The sequence below is a fragment of the Manis pentadactyla genome, chromosome 4 (assembly GCF_030020395.1).
Source record: "Manis pentadactyla isolate mManPen7 chromosome 4, mManPen7.hap1, whole genome shotgun sequence".
In the NCBI taxonomy this organism is placed as follows: Eukaryota; Metazoa; Chordata; class Mammalia; order Pholidota; family Manidae; genus Manis; species Manis pentadactyla.
Window position 1 is genome coordinate 147,873,760 of NC_080022.1, and position 26,945 is coordinate 147,900,704.

Genomic DNA, 26,945 nt, shown 5'->3' on the forward strand with positions numbered 1-26,945 from the left:
GCGGCTAGGGCAGGCACAGGAGCTGGTACCTGTCAAACAAGAGCCAAGGAGAAAACTAGCTTCTTAGTCACCTTGCTCTTCTCCCCATTTTGGCAGCAGCCCCTCAGGGCAAGGGGAAGCTGATATCATAATTATTGGCTCACCCAGCAGCTGCCTCCCCTCACCTGATGTCAGCACAGACCTGGGACGGCCGAGCTGACAGACTGACAGACGGACGGAGCTCCTGGCCCCACAAACCCGGGCCCCCACGCCGACCTGCTTCACTGAGCAGGTAAGAGGAGACCCGTCCCAAGTCAGCCGTGAAGGCCAGCAGGGCTGGGCCAGGGCATGAGGCGGGGGGTGATTTTTTTAACGGGCCCCAGGAGTAACTGGGAGCACCTGGGCGCTTCCCATCCTCTCATTGCAGTTCAAGGGAGACTCAGGAAGTGGGGTGAGTGCCTGGAGGCCAAGGAGGACCCCCTCCTCCTGCTCCACCCTTCATTCCTGTTGTAGGTTGTCTAACTTCAATCCTTCTTGCTGTAGCACAGCTTTTCATTCTGGTGTTCTTCAGAGTTTGTGTGTGTCCCTGTGTGTTGGAGAGGGTGTGCTTAGCCACCCTGTGCTGGGAGAAAATGATGTCTTGGAAGTGCTAGAATGGGAAGACAGGGAGGCAGATTCCCAGCTTAGTGGCTTTTCTGGGTAGGGAGGAGAGAACCCAGCTTGGGGCTGGGGGGTGCCAAGCGTGTGTGTTCATCAAGGAATCGCTCACCATCTCTGCGCAGCTGGGCTGGGGCCTAGACACCTGGGGCCTGGGGCAAGCCTGGGTTGCAGGAAGGAGATGGTGCACCTGGTGGAGAAGCAGACAGGTGGCAAACAGGTGCTATGGCCAGTACCTGATGCTGAGCTCAAGGCAGAATCCCCTGGAGGTCTAAGAGCATCTCTCTCCCTTAAGACCACTGAAACCAAGAGGCCTGGTGGGCAGACCTGGGGGTAGGCAGGGAGCTCTAAGACCCTTGAGGCCTAGAATTGGTGTCTGGGGAGTGAAGGCCCTTAGGGAAATAGCTGGGGCAGCAGGAAGCCTCCACCAGCTCCCACGGCTCTTCCTCAGCCCCTACCTAGTCAGGTTAGGCTCTGGCATTCCCCGTGGAGTCCCCCAGGTCCCCCTAAATAGCCAAAGAAGCAAGTTAGAGTGAGAATGGACTCTAACTTGTGGGTGTGCTTGCTGCTTCTCCGCACCTACAGGTGTGTGTGTGGGAGGGGTGTCGGTGTGAGCCATGTGGCCAGGTGCAGCTGGGCGGTGGGGAGGACCCAGGCAAAGAGGGTCAGTTTCTTGAGAAGTCATCTCATCCATTGCCCTATGCTGGTCACTTCCCATGCCAGACAGGGCTGCTCCTCCTCACTTTCCTGATCCCAAGGGCGGAAACTTGATTGGTCCCCTGACTGTCATGAAGTCCTTCCAGGAGTCCGAAGTCTGCACAGCTGCAGGGGCCAGCTGAGCTGGCCCCATAGCCTTCTCCTTTCCTCACTGATACAAGCCAGTTCTGCTGATCTGACTGGAGGGTGGGTTGGGGTGGGTGCACTGCACTCCATTCCTGCCCCCATCAGGCCTGGCTGAGGCCCTTTTACCACCTTGGTCATTCCCTGACCCCCTAGATAAAGGCAGTAGAAGGACACCCTCAACTGATGCAGGGGTGGCACCTTCTATCCTGGCCCCTCTCTCTGGTGCAGGCTAGGCAGGACCAGACTCAGGCTGGGTCCTGGGGAAGCTTGGGATCCACAGGAGGGAAGACACCATGGGAAGAGGCGCATGTCCTGCCGGCTCCCTGCCGGCTCCCCGCCCGCCCCGCCCATGCTGCCTCTGCAGCTCAGCTCCCGGCTCCAGGGCCTGCTGAGGCATGCTGCCCCCCCAGGCCCGGCGCCTCACTCACCTCCCAGGGCCAGGAACCTGTTCTCCCGGGAATGCCAGGGAGTTCTCAGAGGACTTTATTTCCCAGGGGCTCGGTGAGCCCCAGAATCCTCTCAGTTCCGCTCCTGGGGAGGGGAAAGAAAGATTGGGGGGTTTGGGACCCCTCCCTGCTCCCATCTTTTGTCTCCTCCATACACTGACCCCACATTGCCCCCAACCACCAGCTTTCATCATTCATAGAAGAGAGAAGACTTCTGAAAGTTGAAGACAAGGGAGAAAGCCCACTGGTGGCATGTGTCTTCTAGGAAGAGCTCTCAGGGAGAGCTTCCCTTTAGGCCCCATGGAGCGTCCCCCCTGGCTTCCAAGAAAGCAACACAGCACCACTTCCCATGGGCTCTCCATCCTTCCTAGCCTGGAAGTTCTTCCTGATGTCTAACCCCCCTCCTTCTAGCTTGAGTCCTCATGAACCAGCAGAGCCCCCATTGCTTTTATAGGGCTCAAGCACATAGCCAGAGACTTACTAAGTCACACTGCAATTTTCTGGGAGCTTGTGTACAGGAAGAGACGGAGAGAAGACCCCGTGCCCACCACCCCTCTGTTGGGCCCCACAGCTCCATACTCTAATGGGGAGGGGCGACTGGGAGACACTTCTGCACACCTCCCCTTATTCCCCCATAACAGAGGGATGCAGGGGGCAGAGGTCCCACCAGTATGCCCTCCCCTCTTTCCTTCCCACTCACAGTTGGGGAGACTGACATTAGACTTCAGAGAGACGTTTCAGCATTTTAAATTGAGTTTGGTCGGACTATGTCACCACAGGAGGTGGTTTCCTGAGCAGAGAGGCAACCATTGATCTGGGATGGGTGTGGTTGGGCTGGCAACATGCCCAGGAGAAGGGGAATGACAAGGTGACCTCTGGGAGAGTGCATCCTAGAAGCACAAAGGTCCCAGAATAATTCCAGTCTTTCCAATTTCTCCATCCCCAGCCTCTGCCTCATCCTCTATCTCTGTGCCCATCGCCAACCTCAGCCCACCCCATCCCTAACTGCCCACCCAGGCCCTGTCTCCTCCCATAGCCCAACCCTATCCCTATCCCAAGTTCACCTCCATCTCCACCACCCCATCTGTCTCTCCCCTCTCAGCCTCACCTCCATCCTCATCCTCAACCCCACTTCCCTTCGCACACTACCCCTGCCTCCCCAGGGTGATCTCTCCAGGTGTCAGAGAGCCCCCTAGAGTTTAATATCTGCATTTTCATCCCTGCCAGTGCGTGTCCCTGGTGGGTCCTCCATGTTCTCCCTGTTCTCAGGAAAAGCCCAGAGCCATGCCACTAGGACAAAATGGATAGGACGGGATCATTCCTGGAGAAGCCCTCAGCTTCCTGATCCCCTTCAACCATTTGCCCTTCCCAGGGTGCCCTCCATGGGGGTGGTCAAGAGTGCTCACATCCAGCTGATGAGCCCATCCCTGCCTGCCCACCTTAGTGGGGGCACGGGATGGTTCAGGATCTCACCATCCCGTCGGCCAGGGGCAGTGAATGCTGGAAGGTGGCTGGATGCTGGACAGTTAAAATGAGTTCAAGTGCAACAAGATAAGTTGAGGTCTGACGTCCAAATAGACCTCTCCACACTGCAGTGGGGGCAGGGGGAGCGGGAGATGGAGAGACATGCTCAGAGGCCCCAAAGGGAGGCAGTGGCCACCTTTCTCAGGGGCTGGGAGTGTAACCAATCCAATCAGGCACGGCCAGGCCTAAAGCAGGTTGCAGGACAGAAGCTGAAGCAAGAAGGCCTGATGGGCTGTTGAGGAATGATTGCCATCATGAGCATCCTTGGGTCTCTACCCCGCCTGTGGCTCTTGCTTAGTCAGCGCAGATTAATGGGGCTGGGGAGAGAATTAGCTGAATCGTGATCTCTCAGGCAACTTGACTCGAGAGCCAGCTGTGAGTCACAGTGAAAAGGGATCCCATGCTCTCATGGCTACTCTGCTCTGAAAGCTCCAGGTGTGGGCACTCCTCAAAACCCCCCAGGATGCAACAGAGCCCAGGGGAGGTCTGACCCTAACTCTCCACCTCCTGCTCATGAGACGATGCCTGATCATGAACTTCGAACCCTGCCTCCCCCGCCTGAAACTACTGCTTCTGACAAACTACAGCCAGCTTGGGCACCAACACACACACACACACACACACACACACACACACACACACCTGAAATGGGGCGTGTTCCAGGAACCGGATTGCCCGGAGACAGTTGGAGATTCCACCTACACTTGTAAATTCCACAGCCATGTCCCTGACTCCAGCAGCCCATCAGTCTTGGAAGGCCTAGGATGTGCTGGAGGACACACACACAGATCACTGTGATCAGAAAACCCAGTTACCAGACTCCCCACTTAGCAGAGCCAGAGTGACCACAGCAGCCAGAGATGTCCCCACGGGGCTCACGTTGGGCGCCCATGACATGTGGCTTTGGAGAGGAGGCTTGGACTCTCTGAGCCTCCTCAGGAGCATGTCCAATCTGCCTGCGGTAGGAAGGGTTTTGGATAGAAAGTTCTTTGGAATGGCATGCCAAGCTCAGGAGGATCTGGGGGTAATTAAGGGAGAAAGGTCGGGGCTGGAGCCCAGGAGTTGGATGGACTCAGGGCGACACCCCAGAACCTGCCATTACTCCACAGCCTTTGCTCACCAATGAAGCTGACTTCACCCAGCCCAGGCGCTGGGAGGATGGGCTGATGCCCAGGGACCTGCATAGCAGGGAACAATCCCTTCCAAAGGCAGGACCTCAGTTCCCCCATCTGTCAAATAGGGAGGTGACTGGGTGGGAAGGTCTCCCAGTGTTCTTCTCACTCCGAAGTTTGGTGAGTTCAAGCGGTTAACTTACAGCCTGCCTTGTGTTGTGCACGTGCGTGCTGTGGCTGGCAGCAGGGGACCCGCCGCACCAGTATGTATTTGTCTTGTGCTAGATCTGTGTTATTAGTAGTGGTGGCAGAATTAATATCCCTAATGATAGATTGATTCTAATAAGCAGGCCTCCTGATAATGATATGTACAGAGCGTAAGAGGCCCCTGGCCCACGAGATGGTAGGACCCTGAGCCACATACCATGTCCGCACTAAGATGGGCAGGCAGATGGGCCCACCAGCTGGATGTGAGCACTCCTGACCGCCCCCATGGAGAGTACCCTGGGAAGGGCAAGCAGTTAAGACGAAAAGATCTCAACCCCCATCCCTCTCCTGAAATCCCATGGGCTCTGGCCCCCAGGGGAGGGAGCCAGGGGTGCTGGACAAGACAGTGTCAGTTCACCTTCCTCAGAGCGTCTGACATTCCGGGTCTCACTCAGCGAGGTAAGGTATGCAGAGCAAAGACAAGGACCCTATTTCACGAAGGAGGAACTGGAGTTTATTCCCATGCCCAGCCACATTAATGGCAGAACTGGGAGAGGATGCTCCTGGGGTCCTTGCTCAGGACTCCCTGTGAGGGAACAGAGCGGCCAGGGGCCTCTGAGACAATAAACATCAGGCTAGGGGCTGAGGCGCATGCAAGAAGGCTCCGGGCACTCCTGCGGGTCTCACAGCTCAGGTCCCCAGCCGCCAATCACCACTACTGGCAGTCAGTTACCAGAACAGCCCACAGGGAGCCAGGGGAGGACCCCCAGGCCATGAGCGACTTCATTGTAGGGACACGACTTCTGGACCACAGGACCACAGAGCTAGCGGATGCTCAGAGGCAGGAAACTTTGTCCCATCCCTCAGCACATTCCTCCCCTCCCGTCAGCCTGCGTGGCTGGAGGAGGCATGTTGTAAGGAACGACGAAGGCCACATAGTTCGTAGTCTGTGAGAAATCCTCCTGTTCCTTCAGACACTCCTCACTTCTCCATCCACTCCTTGATCCCTTTCACAGCTGGGAAGACTGAGGATTAGAAGGAACTCCTCTGAAAATCAGTGTCTAAGGCCTCAGACCACTGCTTTCTCCACACTGCCCCCGGGAGGATCAAGCAGGCAAGAAGTACCTGCCTCAAGGAGCCCCGTTCTCCAATCAGGTCCCCAATGGTTCTAGGTCACATTATCCACCTACAAGTCCCTTGCCAATTCTGTTGCCACCATCAGACCCAGTCAGACCTTTAAAGATCCCTGGGAAAGGTGGGGGTAGAGGCCACCTTCTCCCTAAGGTGCCCATCTAAGGGTCTCCTGTTCTTGGAATTGAGAATGCTGCCTCCCTCTGCCCCTGCTAACCTTGGAGGGCAAGCTAACCTTGCTTCTGGGAGCAAGATCTGGAGGTGGGCTCCCAGCTTCCGAGCCTAGATGCTGGAGTGGGCAGGAGGGAGAAAAAGGCAGACCATGGGTGCCAGCCAAGTGTAAGAGCAAAGATGCCTGGGGGCTATGGTGTTTAGGTGGGAGGTCTTGGGAAAGGGGTACCTAAGGAGTGGTGAGAACACTGAAGACAGTGTCTCAGACCAGGTGGCCATAGCAGAGGAGGAAAGGGATCATGGTAGGTGTCTCAGTAAGAGAAGGATGGGAGGTTTGAGGGGTAACAGTTCTTATTTCCTTAAACCAAGCATCCCTACCTTCCCATCAACCAAATGAGCATCCACAGGCAGTTTACACTTATTGATCTGTCCCACAGTCCATTTATCCATCTGTCTGTCCATCTGTTCAGCTCTCCATCCAGTCATTTGTCCATCCATTAATCTGTCCATCCATTGATCTGTCCATTCCATCCATCCATCTATTCTTTCATCCATCCACCTATCCACTTATCCATCCATCCACCCATCAGCCATCCATCTAGAGAGGTCAGGCCCCATTTGGTCTTCCCAGGACTATTGGGAAGGGCCTGCGGTCCTGTGGCATTTATGGGGCATGTGACCTGCCTGCCTGGCCTGGGGAGGCTGCCCCACCCCAGCCCTCAGGCAGGGGGCTGGTCCAGGCATGTGGGAGTATTTATACCTTGATGGAGGCTCCTGGGGTGTTGCTGGGCTGAATGACTCCCCGAAGCCCTGATGGTGGCCATGGCCCTGAGCCCACTGTGAGTGCTTGGATTCAGCTCCTTTGGGGTCTGGTCTGGGTGGCAGGGGGTGGAGGTGGGCTGGAGATGGGAAGGTACCCAGGATGGCCAGGGATGGTGGAGAAGAAGTGGTACTGGACAAAGGAGAGTGGGAAGATAGGAAGCTGTTGGAGTCAGGCATTTGCAGCAAGGCTGGGACCCATGCTGAAGAAGGAAAGAGTCCACTGCCATTTGTAAGCCTCTGGAGGATCCCTTGGTGATTGGCAGAAAGGACAGGGCAAGAGGACTAAGATTACAAGATAGATTCAGGTCAGCTATCTGGAAGAACTTTTTCAGGTCAGCTCCAGGCATGGAAAATGGCTCAAATGCATTTTCGGGACGGGCAAACCGAGTGATGCTCTAGGTCCAGCCTGCTTCCAGAGGCAGGGGAATGACCGACGTGGCCTTTGGGAGAGCCCTGATTCGGGAGGCGGGAATGACTCAGTTGCAGGTGTCAGTGGCTCAGATTTGAGAAAAGCATCACAAGCTGGACATGATTGCTCTTTATCCTTTGGTCTTCTTCCCCTCTCCACCCCTGCCCCTTCTGTCCCTAGCTGCTTCACAAAGCTCTTGAATCAGACCTCGGGGCAGGGGCAGCTGACCCATTTCCTGAAAACGAGATAGGTCAAGAGCCAGAGGAGCCAGAAATCTGGCTAAGAAATCCCACCCTTGAAAAGATAGAGGAGTTTAGAAACCCCCTCTTCTTTGGCATCCCTAGGCTCCTGGTATCCAAGCCTCAGGAGCAGCCCCCAGGCCCTTCCCCGCCACCCCCAACTAGGTAATTAACGAACTGCTCCAGGGGACCCCTCCCAGCAGCCAGGCAGGCGGAGCCCGGGTGGGGCCACAGGCAGCCCTGTGCCCAGCCCCACCTCTCGTAAAACATGCTGCCGCAGCCAGTGACAGAAACCATTAAGGCGGAACTGCACAGTCTCCACCTGCCCGTAAAGGGTGGGTAGGAGGCAGCGAGTGGGAAGGAGTGTGGAGAGAGCCCAGTGAAGGCCCTTGACTCAGCTGCCCAGTGGGGATGCAGGGCCAGACCCTCCAAGGAAACCTCCAACCTTGCCCCCCTCCAGCCACACTGGCCTCCAGGTGTGAGCAAGGAAGCTGATTGTTCCGGAGGTTGGGCCTGGCAGTGTAGTGGTTAAGCACACTGGCTTTGAAGCCTGTGTCTGAATCCTGGGGAGCATAATTTACTAGCTGAGTGAACTTGGGCAAGTCAGGTTAACCTCTCTAAGCCTCAGTTTCCTCATCTATAAAATAAGAGTGGTAATATTAAATCACTCTTTTCTTGGGTATAATAACTCCCCCAGCTGTTCCTGATCCCCTGGAGGATTTCCTCAGGCAGGTCCCTCCTGAAGACAGGGCAGGGGTCGAGGGCCCAGCTGACAGCTCTGTGGGCCATATACACCTACAGGACCTGTCTCAGCATCTTTAGATACACATGGTCCCAGCGCCTCATTTTACTTACAAGGGACTGAAGTGCAGAAACAGCAAATGACTTGCCCAAGGTCAGACAACCAGCAAACACCGGCCCCCTGAGCCCTGAGACATTAGGGAAGTGTCCCTGACAGGTGGGGAGATGTGCTAGGTGAAGGGGGCACAGGGCCTGGCTGTTTGCCAAAAGGGCACAGAGCAGGGATTCAATAATGATCGTTGTTGATTCCGGTGACTTGCTCTCCGTGGAATTTCGCACTTGTCACGCTCCCTACTCAGGATGGAGTGCCATTTCTTTCCTCCCTCTGACTCCGGGGAAGATGCAGTCTACTTTTTCTGTCCCCATCTCTGCCCTCTCACTCTCCAAGGATCATGGAAAGAGGAGGAGAAGTTCAGAGAGCAGAGGGCGGGCGGGCAGAATGCCCGGATACTGGAATGGTCCTCAGCTAATGTTTTGCCAGGTTGCACGTCTGGAATGTGTCTGTGTGGGGGTGTGGTTGGGGCTCTCGAGGCCTGAGAATCAAGAGATGTGGTTTTCAGTTTTAGCTGTGTGGCCCTTGGCATGTCGCTTCCCCTCTCTGGGCCTCAGTTTTCTCCCCTGAAAAATATTTTTTTCCCTGCTGTCCTACCAGTGGTGTGCTGATCTTGTGTTCACTAACCAGCTCTCCTCCACCCCCCAAAAAGCTCTGATTTGTAATATTTGCTAATTTCCATGGATAAATACTCCCACCCACGATGGCTGATTTGGGCTGATTTCCCTGAACCTGTGGAGCCGGGAAGACATGGGCACCATTGACTCTCGCAGGCCCATGGCAGCCGTCTCCAGCACTCCACTGCCTGCTCCCCTCTGGGGCAAAGGGAGGGTGAAATGAGATGATGGATACAAAAGTGCCTGTAAACTGCCAAGAGATTTATGGATGTGGAGTTGCGATGATGATCTTCCTTACAGTTGAAGGGACTCCAGGGCACAGTCCACCACTGAGAGCCCTGGCCTAGCCCCAGCCCAGGAAGGGGCAGGCTGTGGGTTGGGGGAGCCCACACTAAGAGGCGGGGTCCCGAGAGCCATCTGGGGTAGCTTCCTCCGATCTGAGAAAGGAGGAGAGCTGACTGGACCGCCTGCACTGGTGTGCTGATATTTGTGCACACAGGCATCCCATTGTGTTCCCTGGAACTGAAGCAGGTAGGATAAAGGTTAGACTTCAAGGAAAGATTCCTCCTTGAAGAATCAGCTGCCAGCCCCAGGACACAGGAGCCATCAGAGAGGCCTCCTGAGGGATCCAGAAATCACCCCCTCCTTCCTACTCTAATCTCTGGAAGTTTCTACTGGCACTGGCTCTGCCAGGGGCATGGCTTAGAATGATCTCTGAGGCCAGAGAGTCTAGAGGATGGAAGTTTAGCCTCTGGCAATGGGGGAGGGGGATGTCAGAAAGACAGGTGGGTGGCACAGGAGTTTCCTTTGCTCTCCCTTCCGCCACCTTAGAGCTCATGCTTTAAATTAACACTATCCCACTGCTAATTATTAATAATAGCTATCATTTATTGAGCATGTACTATGCATTAAGCTATTTACAAGCAGTAGTTCATCTAATCCTTCAGAGAGATACGTATTATTAGCCCTATTTTGCAAATGAGGAAACTGAGGCCCAGGGAAGGAACTTCAGTGACTTGTCCAACTGAAGTCCCGCAGTGACTGGGATTCAAGCCCAGTGACCCTAGAGCTTCTAATCTAGATCATCCAACTTCAGGGGCTCTGCAGGCTACTCCAGGGAGGGGTCAGGAGCCACAGCAGTCTCACCTGCTCCCACAGGGAGCTTTTCCCTGTGCAGGACAGGAGTGCCCACCGGCTACCCTCAACCCCATATACACCAGTCAGACCCCTCTGCCCAGCCCCTGAGGTGTGAGGGCCCTTTTGAATGCAATTGGTGGAGGAACCCCCCTGTTGGGGGCTATGGGGTCTTGGACAAGTCACTTAACCTCTTCTCTGGCCCTCCTTTCCTCCTTTGTAGAATAGAGCTTTTGCTGAGGTGACCAAGGGGCTACCACTGAATCAGGAGTCATTTATAAAACCTCTCCAGAGAAGCCCTGCATTGAGGAGCATTCAGGGACTTCTGCATCCTTAATGCAAATGAAGGGTGGGCCTCTGAATGCTGCAGAGCCTCCCTGGCTCTGATCCTGCCCCTGGGGCTTGGAGGACCCAGGGTGGTGTGGTGGCCTAGCCAGGATAGGAAAGTGGGGACTGTGAACTGAAGCTTTTAGTTAAGACTCTGACATGCAGGAAGTCAGCCCTGGCTACAGATAACATCCTAGGATATAGGGTTTGGCACAAGGATGTGTTTGAGGCAGGTGCAGCAGGGGTCCTTCTGGGAAGGCCAAACCCTAAGAGCTGTGGCTCAAACTGAGGTCAGAGAGGCCTCCTTAGGTTCATGTCTCAGAGGAGTACAGCTAAGGTCTGAGCCCCCTGAGGCCAGGTATACAAGGCAGGGCTAGAAAAGGCAGCTGCCTTCACCAGGCCTGCAGCAGTGAAAACATCAGGGTGAGGAGAGTCTGGGGTCAGAGGCCACAGCCACATTTGGACAATGAAGCCAGATGTGTGACATGCATCCATGAGCATTTTCTAAATGCTAGACCCCTTATACACATCATCTCGTTTAATCTTCATGATGACCCTGTGAGGTGGGTCCAAAAGCCCCATACATTAGAGAAACAAAGTGAGATACAGAGAATTATACAGTTTGTTCAAAGTCATACAACCAGGAAGTGACATAGCTAGGACTCAGGCTAAGTTTGGCCCAAATCCAAAACATTTGTTCTTAACTGCACGCTATTCTGTTGCGAGAGAGAGCAGCCACCACGGCCCCATGGGTGACAAAGCCTGAGGCCTAGGGGAAGAAGGCGCCTGGCCTTGCTTCTGGGGGTTTAGGAGAACGCCTTGGGAAAGCAGTTCTGGGCTGGGGCCAGGTGGGGGGCAGGTCCCAGTTGTCCAGGAGCTGTCCAGGGAGTTGCAGGGAGGGGGCAGGCCGGCAGTCATGCGGAGCTGGAGGTGGGCTGCCCTGCCCCTTGGGCCCTGTGCTTGCTCCTCTGTGGTGTCCAATTACGGCCAGCTCTGCGCTTCCCTGTCACGCCACATTTACCGTTGCTGAGCGCTGAGCGGCAGGCGCGGGACATGGTGAAGAGGTGGTGGAGACTCTTGAAGGGGCGGGAGAGCCTCCCACCAGGCCCCCACCCAGCTACCAGGCCCTCCACCACTGATCCCCTCAGGGATTTGGGCAAATGCCCTCCCTTCCTGTCCCTGATATCCCCTGTCAACAAAGGAGCGAGTTTATTTAGCAAAGATGTGCCGACCCCAGGCTGGGCACCATGGGCCCACTGAGGCCATCTATCCCTCCCAGAGCTCCTGGGAGGACCTGCCTTGGGACATGCATAGAGGGAGTCTTGAGTAAGTTGGGAGTGTGAACTTCATGCTTTTCTTGTTGGCTGTCCCATCAGCTCATCCCAGCCCCACCCTGTCCCCCACCAAATGAACAAAATGTAGGAATAGTGCAGCTTCCAGAGTTGGACAGATCTGAGTTTGAATCCTGACTCCATCAAGGATTAACTATGGGACTGGGGCAAGTCATGTAACCCCTCTGAGCCTCCGTTCCCTCATCTGGAAAGTGGGGTTAATGATGTGCCTTCCTCACAGGTTTGTTCTGACAAAGCAATGAGAAAATTCCCCAAATCATTTACACCGTGGCCAGCCCAGGGCAGGCCCTCCGCAAACAGTGGCCTTTATCAGAGACTGCTTGGGCAAAGAGAGGGAATTTCAAGAACTGCCCTTTGCAGGTGGTGGGAAAGGAAGTCAGAGAGCTGAGGATGGTAGCAGTAGTAGAAGCCGTGCTACTAATGATATCAATAACAAGAGTCGCCATTTATAAAGTGCTTACTATGTGCTAGGCGCTGTGATGAATACTTCTTCTGCGTGGTTCCGTTTACTGCAGCATCCGCACAAGCCAGGTTCTTCTCTCTCTGTGCTTTGTAGCTGATGATGCCGAAGCTCAGAGAGCCTGGCTGACACTGCAAGCGAGGAAAGGCCAAGGCTGGCTTTGAGCTGAGCCCTCTTAACCACTCAGTTGGGCTGGGACAGAGTTCCCTAATTCTAGAAGGTCTGAGCAGAGAGAGCCCTGAGATACCATCTAGGCTGAACCCCTCATTTTTTGAATGGTGAAAACCGAAGCCCAGGAAGGGCAGCAGCCTGCACAGGCACAGGTGCAAGGTGGGCTTTGAAGGATGGAGCGGACACGGCACATGCCAGCTTCCCCCACAGGCCAGCGGTGGCCTCCCTGGTGCCATGCCAAGCTCACGGGGCCACTAGGCAACCAGGACCCCTCAAGTCCCCAGGTGCACACTGTGGTCATGCCAGCCAAGCCACGGCCCCCGAGGATGGCACCACAGGCCCAGCCTCTGCCGAGAGCGTGACCTGCCGTGGGCATCACTTCCACCCCAGGCCTGGGCCCGACCCAGTCTCCAGCTCCCCCTCCTCTCAGGCTGCAACCCAGACGGCCTGCCACAGTCACCTAGATGGGAGACAGAGGGGGCACAGGAGCCAGAGGCAGGGCCTCGCCAGGAGCCCTACTGGTTCACTTCTCTGCTGCCTCCGTTCTGCTCCCTCTGGCTCCGTTCTCCCCACCAGTCTTCTCCTGTGTCTTTCTTGCTCTGTCTCTCCTGTTGTTTACCTTCTTCCTTCTGTTTCTAATATTTCTCCGTTTGTCTGTCATCTGTCAGTCTCCCTCTCTCTTTCATCAGATGTCTGGCTGGGGTCGGGGTCCCTGCCCAGGGATGGGGTGGGAGGGAGGTGGTAGGCCTGGGTTGCTCACCCTGGATGCCGGTCCTCACTCTCACCACAGCGGGCTTTCTTCGAGGCCAGGACTGGGTGATGGTGTCACTCCTCCCGCCGCAGTCTGACGTCACGCTGCCCAGCCCGGCCAGACTGGAGGGCGAGCCCCAAGGGGACCTCATGCAGGCGCCGGGCCTCCCAGGCTCCCCTGCCCCACAGAGCGTAAGTACCTAACACCCCGGCCTGGGCTGAGGCCAAAGCCTGAGGGCTCCAGAGCAGCAGGTGGACCAGTCACCCTCCCCCCCCCAGGGATCTCCAAGGATCTGTTCAGTCCCTTCCACCGGCAAACAAGTACCCAGTGAGCCCAGAATCCAGAAGTGTTCCAATATGGGCCTATGCTTGTCCCTGCAGTCTGGCACCTTCCCAGGACAGGGCTGGGCATCCATCCAACTGGGGGCACCCCAGGTACAGAGCAGTATGCTCTCATCAGATTGGGTCTTCCAAGGGTAGGCCATGTCTCCTCCATCATTTAGGGGACCCCCCCAGAGCTCAGTCACAGCCCCTTTACCCTAGCACACAGTAGGGTCCTGGTCCAACCTCTGCTCACAGGCTCTCTACCCTCTGTCCACCCTAGAAGCATGCCGGCTTCAGCTGCTCATCATTTGTGCCTGATGGACCCCCAGAAAGGGCTTCCTCACTGCCCCCACAAAGTCCCAGCGTCGCATCACCAGGTCCTGAGCAAGTCCACTGCCCAGCAGGCCCAGGCCCGGGCCCCTTCCGGCTCTCACCCTCAGACAAGTATCCCAGCTTCAGCTTTGAGGAGAGCCCAGCAAGCGGCCCTGGGCGCTTCCTCAAGGGCAGCCATGTGCCTTTCCACCCATACAAGCGGCATTTCCATGAGGACATCTTTCCTGAGGCTCAGACTGCCCTGGCCCTCGACGGACACTCCTTTAAGACCCCAGGGGTGCTGGAGACCTTCGAGGAGATCCCCGTGGATGTGGGGGAAACCGAGGCCTTCCTGCCTGGCTTCTCAGCAGAGACCTGGTGCAATGGGCTCCCCTACCCCAGCCAGGAGCACAGCCCCCAAGTCCTGGTGAGTATCAGTGGCCAGTGGGCACCCTACTTACCCCGTCCCAGTTCCCAGAGCCCAGAACAAGTCCTCTGAGGTCGAACTCCCCACCTTCCCTTTCCAGACCTTTCCACTCAGGGTCAGTGTGCACCAGGGAAGCAGCAGGCTCAGAGAGTTGGGGTCTCTTGGCTTTATTCTGGGCCTCCAGGTCAGCTGGGGAGGGGATGCTGGCCTGGGCCGGCCTGCAAGGGTAAGGTCGGGGAGGCAGGTCAGGCCAAGGAAGCTGGCAGCCTCCCAGGGGCTCCTGAGTCAGGATTCTAGTGTGTGACTTCTGTTTGTTTTAGTGTCAAGAATCCCCAGCCAGACCTACGCACCCATATGCAAATGTGAGAAGAAAAACACATTCCAGAGGCCAAGAGAAAGGGTTTAGGGAGGAGCCACTGAGTACAATATTCCTCTCTCCAGCATCAGTACACGGAGTTGAGAAAGGACTTACATTTTCTCAAAGGACACTTCTGGGCCCCATCCTTTGCCCAGAGTGGGGCCTGTGTATATTCAGAGAAATATCTTGAAAGCACCTTTGAAGGTCAATGTGTCCTTCCCATACTCACAAGCTGTATGACCTTGGGCAAACCACTTAACCAACCTGAGCTTCTCCCAAAAGGTATGGTTACTAGTCCTGCCTCATAGGTGTGGTACCTTGGGAAGAAGAAAATGACAGAGAGCTTTGCTTCCCACTCCCCAGTCCTGGTTTGGAGGTCCCTGAGGTGCTGAGCCCTGGGTGTGGATGCCCACTGGCTCTCCTCTCCTCTTGCTATCAGACAGGCTCCCAGTCCATCCCCAGGCCACACCCGACAAAGGCCTGTTTACGGGCTTGGAAGATAGACAGGCGCCCACCAGGTGTGGCTGAAGCAGGGCCTTGTTCATATTCTGGGGCCCTTCGACAGCTTCTGCTCAGGCCCATTGAACAGGACAGCAGCGCACAGTGAGGGCACCGTCATGTTGGCTATCGTCCCCCAGATGTCCACCCAGCACTAGCCCCTGGCCGCTTGCTATGCCAGATGTTTCTCTTTCAAGTGTTAAATCCTCACGACAGCCCATTAAAGAGTTCCCACTATCCCATTTTTCTGATGAGGAAACTGAGACTTCACAGAGGCCAAGTGACTGGCCTGAGTTGTCCCTCAGCAAGGAAGGGGTGAGGCTGCGATTTGAGCCCCCTCCCTTACCCCCGACACAGTGGAGAAGAGCTCAGGCCCAGAGACTCACGGCGAGCTGACCCACTTACTGGGTGACCCTGGGCACATCATTTCCTCCCTGTGGGCTCAGCCCCATCATCTCCCAAATGAGGGGGTTGGACACGGGCTCTTGCCCTTCCAGGCCTGAGATTCTACAATTACGGCTATCCCTGCATCAGCAACCCCAGGGCACACCGTGAAAGAGCTCATAGCTGATTTGACCCACTAGGCTCCAATGCCGGTTCCCAAGGCCCCTGGCAACCCCAGGAGGAGTGGGTAACCAGGTAACCTCCTCCTGGTCTTGTTCACTTTCCAGTACCTAGCTGTACCCTCCGTCTAGCCCTACTCAGAGCAGAGCTCTGTGCTAGACCCTAGAGGCTCCATGTGGGGCTCCCAACCCATGGGAAGCTAGAGTCTGGCCACCACCAGCAGCAACAGCTGCAGGCTCCCTGTGCCTGGGTGAGAGGGTACCATGGGGCAACTGGGTAGACTGCCTGGCCCAGGGAGCAAAGGCCCTGGGTTGGGATGGCCCAGGGACAGGGCAGAGCGGACTCACCAGGCCCCTCTGGAGAGCTTGCTGGCACTCCTTTGGGCTCCACAGAAGTAGTGGTGGCAGCCCTGGGAGCCCCAGCTGGACCAGCCTGCCTGGCCATTGCCTGAGCTCCCCTCCCTGCGGCTCTGCAGGGTAAATTCTAGAGCAATGGCCTTTTCCAGGGGACCTTCACACACCTGCTCTGAGAGGCTGGCCACGCTGAACCCGCAAACAGACCCTGAATCAGGCTTGGTGATGGGGGTCGGGCACTGTAACCCTCTGTCCCTCCAGGGAAATCTCTGGCCCCACCCCAGCCTCAGTGTGACTCCTGGCAAGCCTCCCCCACCTCTCTGAACAGCCAGCCTCTGTGTCTCGCCGCAGGGAGGTAGCGGGTAGGGAGCAGTAGTTGTTGATTCCAGCCCCAGCTCCACTACTCACTTGCTGAGGCCCCACAGGAAACCCCCTGCCCTCCTCTGTTCTCTGTTTGTTCTCTACGAATAAGCTTTGGGGGAGGGAGAGTAAGGTTGCTTTTGTGTAAGGTTTCAGACCCAGAGGAGAGGAAGGAAGAAAAATAAGGCCCAGCCTGGTCACGTGTTTTCTTCCTACAGGGTTCGGAAGTCAAAGTCAAGCCCCCAGCTCTGGAGAGTGGCCCTGGGCTGTACTGCTACCAGCCCCCTTTGCAGCACATGTACTGTCCCTCCCAGCCCCCCTTCCACCAGGTGGGTCTGCAGCAGGTGGGCACGCTTCTCCCAGTGTCTCAGGATGTATGGATGTGTTAGGGAATATGTGAGTGCACACCTGGGCGGACGGATAGGGGCCGCTGGGTCACCCAGGGTAGGGGACAGGGGCCAATGGGGAGGGAAGCAATCACGTTTCTGTAGGGGTGGATGGGGCGTGTCTGAGACCCTGCCAGGGCCTGAAAGGCCTCAGAAAAGAGACTGGGTTTAAGCTTGGAGCAGGGCCCCAGATGTAAACCAAAAAAGGGAGGAGAGGAGAGTCAGCCAAAGACAGGAACAGGGGCAGAGAGAAAAGGAGTGTGTGGGATGACACCCAAGGCCGAGTGGGGCAGGTAACAAGGGCTCCCACCTGGGTCAGCCACATTGTGCTAGGTGAGCTTCGCTTTAAAATTTCTCTTTAGCTTAGACAGGGTAGGACCAGAAGTAGGGTTAGGGGACCTTCCCACCTGGAAGGTTCCAAGTCCCCATCATCTTAGGCCCCTTCCCCCTTCCTCACCCCATTGCCCAGCCTCAGCTCCTCCCAGATAAACAGGATGCCAAGTAATTGCCCCACACCAGCATGGGACGGAGTTCTTAAAAAGAGAAAGAAAAGAGCCCCATAGCAGCCAGGCAGCTCCCGGGAGTCACTGGGCAAGACAGAGCAAGTGGCTGCCCAGCGCCCAGCTCCATCCACCTGCAGCCTGGCACTGAGACAGGCCCTGCCTGTGGAGCAGGTTCTACTCCCAGCTCTTGGCACTGGCCCCGATCTTGGCCAAGCCACGGAGGCAGGCACAAGGGGGGGTGGGGCCAGGGGGTGGGTAGTGTCAGACTCCTTGCTTTGTTGGGGGAGAGAAAGAAGTGGAGGAAGCAGAGGGGACCCACGAGGGGTCATTCGCACTGTCACGGGAGCCCAGCTGGAGCGGCCGAGCCATCCCGAGGCTCTGGGTCTGTCCTGGGGCACGAGCCCCTGAGGTGGCCTGAGCCACAGCAGGGCTGAGGGGCCATGAGACTGTGAATGGCCTCGCCATGCCCAGCCCCACTTTGATGCTCTCTGCATTCCGCACCCCCTCCTCGAACAAGATGGCCGCACCCAGGGCTTTATGGAGCCTGCAGAGAGGGTGACTCAGGCACTAAGTGTCTCTCGGGTGACCTGGAAAGAGCCCTTCAGCCTGGAGCAGATGGGGCAGTCAGAGTCTCCTACTCCCCTCACCCCTATAAAATACCATCCCTGGCACCACAGCCACTCCCTCTGCCGTAAAACCACCTCCTACCCCCACCTGCCCACCACCATGACCAGCCCTTTCAAAGAGCCACTGAAACTCGTAAAAGGTGGCAGTGCCCAGCAAACGCCCAAACTGGACACCCCACTTCCGGCCCAGCATTCCAGGAGACAGATGCAAGGGAAGCCCGGAGGGCCTGCCAGGAAGGGTGCAGGGGCCAAGGCCACCCCTCACATTTCCTGGCTCAGCCAGGCTGCTGCCCCATCACCATGGCAGCCAGGGGCCAGAGAGAAAGGAGCTGGAGGAAGGGAATTTTGAGCCGCAGAGATCCTGAATTCTGGAACACACAGATGTCCACACCCATGGCGCCCTCAGATAGCTCTGCCATCAGAGCTCATGACTATGGGTGGTGGAGACCATGACTAGGAAGAGAAGTATCTATCTGAATGGGGGGGAGTGGACCCCCGCCTTGGGAAGGCTGGTTACCATGGCAACCACTCTGCCCCTTTGACCTCTACAGTACTCACCAGGTGGCAGTGGCTACCCTGTACCCTACTTGGGTTCCGCACACTATCCGTACCAGCGGATCGCACCACAGGCCAACACTGATGGGCACCAGCCTCTCTTCCCCAAACCCATCTATTCCTACAGGTATGTTTCCCAACACCTCTGCGGTAGAAGAGGCATAGGAGGACACCTGGGAAAACTGAGGCATAGAATCCTTGAAGTATAAGGGTAATGGCAAGGGCAGAAGTTATACCCAGTGGCCTTCCAGAAGACGCTGGAGAGGGGATTCCTGCAGGAGGCAGGGGGAAAGACTAGATCACCTCTTGACTAACCCTGGGGTTGACTCAGCAGATGCTGGTGCCTGGGGTGAGCCTGCTAAGTTCTAGCCTCCTGGGACCCAGGGCCTAGGACTTGAGAGTGTAGGGGGATGCTTGCCCCCTTTCCCCTCCTTCTCTAGGTACAGAGAGAAGGCCCCAGATCTACCAGAGACAAGTAAGGGATGAGGACTGCAGATGGAACTCCGTTTGCCCGCCATCTGCCAGATCTGGGGCACTTTCTCTGGGGTTGGGGTTTTAAATTCCAGGCCAGCAGCACCCAGCCCTCTGGGAGACCTTCCATCTCAACTGTCATTCACCCAATCAGGTCAAGTGACCCTTGACCTCCTGTGTGCCAGGCTGCACACTGGGTCAGGCCATCAGCCAGTGTGAGCTCAGGGGAAGGAAAAGGAACTTCAGCATCAGCAAGGAGCACTGAGATAAGGGATTTCGGGGAGGCAGGACGATGCACAGAGAGGAGCACATGCATCCTCGGAGCCCAGCAGAACTGGGTTCTAGTCCAGCCTCTGGAATTTACTAGCTGTGAAACATTAGGAAAGTTACTTAATCTCTCTGAGCCTCTCTTTATTCATCTGTTTAAAAAATAGTGAGAGTTGGGGGGAACTAGCAATATTCAGGCTTTCAGAAGGATTCAGTGAGAGAATATGCTGGCATACTGTGGGGGCTCAAGAAACCTTAGTGTTCCCCTTTACTATCCAACGTGCATGCATTTGGTTGGGGGCTGACAGGGAAGGACTACCATTAGTGAGTGCCTTCTGTGTACCTTCTACAACTGTGAGGTAGATATTACTTTCTTCACTTCAAAGCTGAGGAAACTGAGGCTCAGAGAGGTTAAGGCACTCACCCAAGGTCACACAGCTAGCCAGTGCTAAACCAAGATTGTAACTCAGTATCTCAGATTCCACAAGACCCTCATATAACTGTAATTCCTGACTTTAGTGGCCATTTCCTCATCCCTTCTCCTTTCGACCTCAGTGAACCTCTCCCCCATGAATTCTGCAGCAAGTTATTAGTCCTCAAGTACTCCAGCCTGGGCAGGGAGGGTTGGGGGGCCACTCCAGGCCTGGTCAGAAGTTCAGACTCTCATAGCTTTCTCTGCCTTCAGCATCCTCATCTTCATGGCCCTTAAGAACAGTAAAACGGGGAGCCTTCCGGTCAGTGAGATCTACAATTTTATGACGGAGCACTTCCCTTACTTCAAGGTGAGTCCAAGGTCCACCCCCACCCCACCACCCCCACATCCTGGGCAAGCCAGGCCTCTCTGGAGCCGGAGGATTCATTTGGGATGTAGCTGGATGGTCCCTGAAGCCTATCAGGACTGACATGTCTACATTCTGCCAGCATAAAGTCTGACTGACTGCAGCCTGCTGTGTAACCGAGGGAACAGCTTGAGTTCTCTGTTCCACACACATGGAACTCCATCCTTCTGAAGCAGAGACGAGGGGAAGCTTGTCAGGGGCAAACCCTCACTTGGCTTTCATTCTAACAAGCTTGCACTTGGTGAGCTGCCATCAGATGAGTGGGCAAGATGACCAGCAGAGCCCCTGGCAGCCTCTCTGTAGGAACTAGATCCTACACACGGAGAGGTCAGTGAGCCAGAGAGAGGGACGTGAGGGCCCTGCACCGTTCCTCTCGGCCCTTTCTCCCTGCCAACTCCTAGCCTGGCCCCCAGCCCCTCCCTGCATCTCATCTTCCTGGCTTAATTATTTTTCCTGGGAGCCGTGTAATCCCTGTTTTATGGGGCTGGAGAGTGAAGAGGCCTAACAGCTTTTTTTTTTTTTTCAGTTCTAGTTGTTGTTCTTAGCCAGTTGCATCACTCCCTCACTCTTGCGTTTACATTTGACTTCAGAGAGAAAACATCTGTGAGGATGGGATGGGCCACAGACGGTGAAGCCAGCCATACAGGGTGACCGGGGCAGGGCCCTTCACTGGGGGACAGTTGGAATCTGGGCTCTGTCACTACCTCTTTATGTGATCTAAAGCCAGGCCCTTTCTTCTCTGGACCTCAGTTTCCCAATCTGTAAAACGGTCAGATGGAACCAGCTGGCACACCGTTTCCTTCCAACTCTGACAGTTCTCCTGTAATCCACCTAAGGAGTTAGTTCAAAGATCCCCTGCCACCTCTATCTCTCACTCCCCATTTAAAGGTCGTTTTTCTGGGAAGGATACAGTGGACCCTGGGCTGGGCAGCACTCACTCCCAGGGTAGCTGAGGTGGGTGTCCCACAACCCCATGAGTCAGGGATGTGGGACTGGGGAAGTGTCCAGCAATGGACATAATTGCTAGTGCTGACCATCCCTCTTCCAAACAGGAAGTGCTAGGATGCGGGCTGCCCTGGCATCCCAAAGTCACAGATTAATGGGACCATAAAAGGGCCCAGTGCCCATTAGCTCTGCCCATTGGGTGGCATAGTAGGGACTGTAGTGGGAGGTGAAGGAGCATCCCCAGCAGGCTGGTCTGGTGGCTCGAGAACCCTCCCTCGTGACCCTGGGAGCCTCGGGGGTCATCTCAACCAGCCCCCTGCCCAGGCCAGCTGCCCCTGAGAAAAGCTCCAGCAGCTCCTGCCAGCAGCTTGCAGTGACGCTGGCATCAGGGCCCAGTTTTGCTGGGCGTGATTCAGCCTGGCTGCTCCCTGGGGCAAGTGAGCTGGGGAGGAGGGAGTGGCTGCCCTTCATTAAGCAAAAACCCCAAACTGAAAGGGAAAGGGGCTAGGGGGTAAGGACGAAGAGGCCCCCCTGGTCAGAGTGGGTTCTCTGCCCACAGTCAGCTCCTGCTGGGCCCAGGACTGTCACAGAGCCTGGGACAGAGCTGGAGGTGGAGGAACAGGGGATGCCAAGTGGCACCCCCACCACCGCCTCTCACCCAACTGAGTCAGCCTAATGGTTTTTACAACCCTCCCTGGGCACAATTACTGCACTGGTGGCATGACCAGGCCTCCTAATGGGTGTTTATTCTGTTGGCACGAGCACCCCCGGCCTGAGGGCCGGCCTACCCACCAGGGCACACCCCCCGGGCACACTGAACACTCACACCCACACATGCATGCAATCACAAATACCCCCACATACACACCCAGAGAGACTTTCTCACACACTCGGCCTCAGGGACACCCGCAACCTCACTCAGAGAAATCTACAGACCTATACCGAGGAGATGAGGTCACACCAGGGAGACACACTTAAGGATGCTCATCCACATAGCCAAAGCCTCTCTTTCTTTCTCTCTCTCACCAAAACCCAGGTATACACACAAACATATGTGCACTCTGTGCACACACCCGGACACTCAGCCACCTCACCCATCGTCCTTTGCTCCTGAGTCTGCTCCGGCAGGGATGAGGCAGGCCCAGCCAGAGAGCACTGCATAGCTTCCCCCCGACTCCCTCCCCCAAGCTGGCTCCAGAGACCTTAGAGCAGTGAGTGCCCTTTCCACAGAGGGGGCCATGCGCAGGCCTGAAGACCTGCTGCAGAGTGGTCCTCCCCCAGGTGGGCGACAGCCTGGAGGCCTCTGTAGCGCCTACCAGCCCTGTCCTTTATGAATCACCTCGACAGTCCTCCCAAGGGGCAGCCTAAAGGGATGGGGATAGATTTTAGGTGAAAATAACTTGTGATCAGGTTCCTGCCCACCCGTCCCCCACCACTGAAGGGTACTGAGCCTGAGCTGGGTGCTGAGGAGGACCGCAAGCCCCAGAGTGGGTGGCAGAGCCAGCTCTGGCTGCCTGACCCCAGCCTGAATTCTTGTCTTGCTCTGCTCTGGCAGACGGCACCTGATGGCTGGAAGAATTCTGTCCGCCACAACCTGTCTCTCAACAAGTGCTTCGAGAAAGTGGAGAACAAATCAGGAAGTTCTTCTCGCAAAGGCTGCCTGTGGGCCCTCAATCCGGCCAAGATCGACAAAATGCAGGAGGAGCTGCAGAAGTGGAAGAGGAAAGACCCCATTGCTGTGCGCAAGAGCATGGCCAAGCCGGGTGAGGGGGATGGGCCACACAGGGAGGGCCCAGGGTACCCAGGAGCCAAAAAGAGAAAAGCTGAGCAAGCAGAATTGCTGAGTGAAGAAAGGGCCTGAGCGGGGTCCCAAGGCTGGGGAGGGTTTGTGCAGAGGGGAGGTCTCACGGTGTCCCTCTCTCTTGGGCCTTTTCAGAAGAGCTGGACAGCCTCATTGGAGACAAGAGGGAGAAGCTGGGCTCCCCACTTCTGGGCTGCCCACCCCCTGGGCTGGCAGGCTCAGGCCCCATTCGGCCCCTGGCACCTCCAGCTGGGCTCTCCCAGCCGCTGCACTTGATCCACCCAGCTCCAGGCCCCATTCCTGGCAAGAACGCCCTGCAGGACCTTCTTGGGGGACACACGCCCTCTTGCTATGGGCAGACATATTCACACCTCTCACAGGGCCTGGCCCCTCCCGGACCTCCCCAGCCATTGTTCCCGCAGCCAGACGGGCACCTTGAGCTGCGGGCCCAGCCAGGTACCCCCCAGGACTCACCTCTGCCTGCCCACACCCCACCCAGCCACAGTGCCAAGCTGCTGGCTGAGCCTTCCCCAGCCAGGACCATGCATGACTCTCTGCTGCCAGATGGAGACCTGGGCACTGACCTGGATGCCATCAACCCTTCTCTCACCGACTTTGACTTCCAGGGTGAGCTGGAGGTGGGGAAAGGGAGGTGGGACAGGACAGCAGAGGGGCATCGGGCAGTGTGGCCATCCCCCTAAGTCTCCACACTATGGCCTGCTATTGGCCTGGTTTCTGGTCAACTGAAGCAGAAAAGGCCCAAGCCAGCAGGAGGTGTCAAAGGAATGCCCTTGCCCCCATCTCTCTCCTCTTGGTGGCCCTAAACATGTTCAACTGACCCCATCATCAAGCCTCTCTCAGCTCTGGGTAGCTGAACAGGGCCTGATGTTCCAGTCCATACTTGGTTGTGAGCGACTGATAGTCTGAACATTCCCCAAAGTGGTTGTGTTTTCTCAGAGTTCATCTTTTATTGCAGAAGGAGAGAGCTCTTCCCCCAGGAAGAATGTAAGCCTCAGAGCAAGACAGGTCCTGGAGGGAATGGGGATAGGAGTCCAGGGAGAGGGCCTGGTTATCCCATTCTGTCCTGTTCCATCTCTGCATGCAGCCAGCCCAACATTCCCATTTAACCTCAGGGCACTCCCTGGGTCAAGGCCGCAGTACTGGCTACAGAAGGTTTGGAGGAGGGTGTAACCCAGGCCTCGGACCCCCTGCTGTGTCCTGAGTGGGGTAGGGGTGGGGACATCCACAAGCAGGTAGAGGCAGCCAGTCCTCAGAGAGCCCCCAATCCAATGAGAGCCCTGGTCTTGGGAAGCTATTGTTTGAAACGTGCAGCTAGATCCTCACCCCCACCCAGAAGTGGGGAGCAGGGCTCAGCAGCCTCAGAGGAAGCTATAGACAATGTGAGTTACCATAAACATTTACTGAAGCCCCTACTAATGACCGGGCGGCAGGTGAGTCACTTTGTATGTGCTCTCTCACATGGGCCTATAGGAGGGATTATTATACTCATTTCACAGACGTGCACTGAGATTAAGTCACTTATTCAAGGTCACTTAGCTAGAAAGAAGGAGAGTGGAGATTGGAACCCAGGCACCTTGAGCTGCAGGGTTTAGTTCAGCCCCCCTTCTTCCAGACCCTGCAGCCCTGATCCCAGGGCAGGAGCACCAGGTTCCAGCCTGCCATGGTGCAGGTCCCACGACACAAAGGGGAGGATGGGGTGGCAGCACAGTGTGTCCCGCAGAGTCAGTGCTTCCTGGTTCTGCTTCTGTCCTTTGAGCCCTGCAGCAGAGAAGCCCAGGGAGCCAAGCCCAACCACCTCCTGAGGTCCCCTAGGGCACTGTTGGAAGATCCTTTGTCTGGGCTACAGATCCACCTTCCTTGGGAGCCTGGGCAGGTGCCAGGGGAAGATTTCAGGGGCCCCCCTCCCCAGGCTAACCCTGGAGCACACAGAATCTGCATCAACACTTCCAAGGGTCAAATCCTTGACCCTCCCAACTCCCCCCAAAAGAGAGCCACAGAGATCAATGGGGTTAGGGCCTTCAGACTGCCCTACATGGGAGGATGAATCAGAGAGGTCTGGCAACTGCCTGGGGTCACACAGCTAGTGCCAAGGGCCTGTTCCCCAGTCAACGTTATTCCAATCCTGGTCTCTTTAGCCTGTGAGAGCCAAGGGGCTGGGAGCAGGCAGGGCTCCTCGGTGGCTCCCAGTGACACCTGTTCTCTCCCTCAACTAGGAAACCTCTGGGAACAGCTGAAGGATGACAGCTTGGCCCTTGACCCCTTGGTACTGGTGACCTCATCCCCGACATCATCTTCGATGCCCCCACCCCCACCCCCACCCCACTGCTTCCCCCCTGGGCCCTGTCTGGCAGAGACGGGCAGTGGAGCAGGTGACTTGGCACCACCAAGCAATGGGGGTTCTGGGGCACTGAGTGACCTGCACCTCACCACCCTCTACTCAGCTTTCATGGAGCTGGAGCCCTCGCCTCCCACGGCCTCTGCTGGTCCCTCAGTGTACCTCAGCCCCAGCTCCAAGCCCATGGCCCTAGCATGAGCCATGTGCCTCAGCCACTCCAGCCTTTGCCTGGCCTGGAAGTCCCAGCTGGCCGCCCATGTCGGGCTCACCTTAAAGGTCAAGGAAGGAAAACACTCCCTGTCCCCTATGCCACTAAGCCGACTTGTTGGCTGGCAGCTGGGGTCAAGAAGACATCATCCAGGATGCTGCCCCTCACGCATTTCTGCTGCCTGGCGGGCCACCTCCTCCTCAGGGCCCCTGAAGAGCAAGTATCTGGGCAAGAAGAAAATGCACTCTCCTGAGCTCACACTCATCCACACTTAAGCCGTCATGCACATGTGCAAACACATGTGCATGCACACACACACACATGCAGTTATTCACACCTGCACCCACCCACATTCCTTATACGCAGAGGAATCAGGACTACATCACTGACAGCCTGACTTCATTCTGGGGCAGCTGAAAGCTGAGGGTTTTGGTTACCAAATGCTCAGAACTCTGGAACCTTTTTCTGACGTCCATGTTCTCTGCAGGCCTGGCCCCCTCCAGGCATGTTCTCTCCCAGAAGCCCCTGTATTTATTCTCCCATCTTTATCCAAGCAACCCATCCAGGAGGAGGGGATATGGAGCCTCTCCCTAAGTTGTCTGTGGGCCCCCAGGGGGCTGCTACTTAGTAGCACCCATTCTGCCAGGCTCATGCTCATGCTCATCTTCAGGACATGCTCTGCCTGGCCTCCCCAGGGGTGACACGCAGGAGGGGCAACAACCACCCCAGGACCAAACTGAGCCTAATTCCGACACAAAGTGTTTGGAAAAGCCCTTTCCCTCGGAAACTTGAAAGCGTCCTTTCTCCCAGCCTTGGATGCCGGAAGGGCCCCTCCAGGTCGCTGTAATCTCACTCCTCTATCAGAAGTTCATGTAGTTTAGGTTCCAGATTATTAATAACTTTCAACTGTCCCAGGCAGCCTGGGCATTCAGGGAAGGGAAGCCCGGCACAGGCTGGAGGAGCATCCATGCCCCACTCTGTTCGACTGGCCGACCCAGGATGCCTCTGGAGCTCGGGGATGTGGCCCAGCTGTCCACCGTGCCCTACCCAAGAGCCCAAGCCGCACTCTGAGGTGGCAGCCTTAGCCTACTCTGGGCCTGGGGCTTCAAAACCTCTGGAAGTTGGCCCCGGGCTCAGGGGCAAGCCGATCCCTCAATGGCCTGCCATTGTCCCCTGTCCTGGAACAATAAAGCAAGCGCCTTGTGGTCTGTGCTCCCGAGCCTTCATTTCCAGGCTATCCCCCTGGGCAGAACGGTCATACCACACTGACTGTGGGTGCCCTGGGCCCATGATGCTAACCCGTACCCAGGATTATGAAGTTTCCAAACCCACTGAGGGAGGCATTTAGGAGGGCTTCCTGACCTGCCTGGGGAGGATGAGGGGGCAGGTGGGCAGGGCAGGTGTGGGGGAGGTCTTCCCAGGAGAACTTTCAAAAGGCTGCCAGGAAGCGGCTGCCCTACCCCCACACCCCTTCCTGAGTTTACCCCTCCCTCCTCAAACCTCCCATCTCCTCACACAAGAAGGGGGCAGTCCCTGTCCAGGCTGTGCCTTCCTGCCCCCATCTTTACCTGGCTGGGACTCTGGGTTC

General features: G+C 56.4%; 1 protein-coding gene across 5 annotated transcripts; it reads left to right on the plus strand.

Moving 5' to 3' along the window:
* FOXN1 (forkhead box N1) lies at positions 1–26,569 on the plus strand. 5 transcript variants are annotated; one of them, XM_036927869.2, is made up of 9 exons: positions 1–271; positions 13,260–13,396; positions 13,809–14,267; positions 16,619–16,729; positions 18,467–18,597; positions 19,894–19,990; positions 22,548–22,755; positions 22,929–23,420; positions 25,028–26,569. In XM_036927869.2, exons 2-9 carry the CDS (start codon positions 13,274–13,276, stop codon positions 25,345–25,347), a joined length of 1,941 nt encoding a protein of 646 aa, XP_036783764.2. In that variant the 5' UTR covers positions 1–271; positions 13,260–13,273; the 3' UTR covers positions 25,348–26,569. The 5 variants fall into 5 exon arrangements, with proteins under 5 accessions (XP_036783764.2, XP_036783766.2, XP_036783765.2 ...); XM_036927871.2 differs by having other exon boundaries at positions 3–271; positions 13,265–13,396; XM_036927870.2 differs by having other exon boundaries at positions 6–271; positions 13,245–13,396.
* The last annotated feature ends 376 nt before the right edge of the window (positions 26,570–26,945 follow it).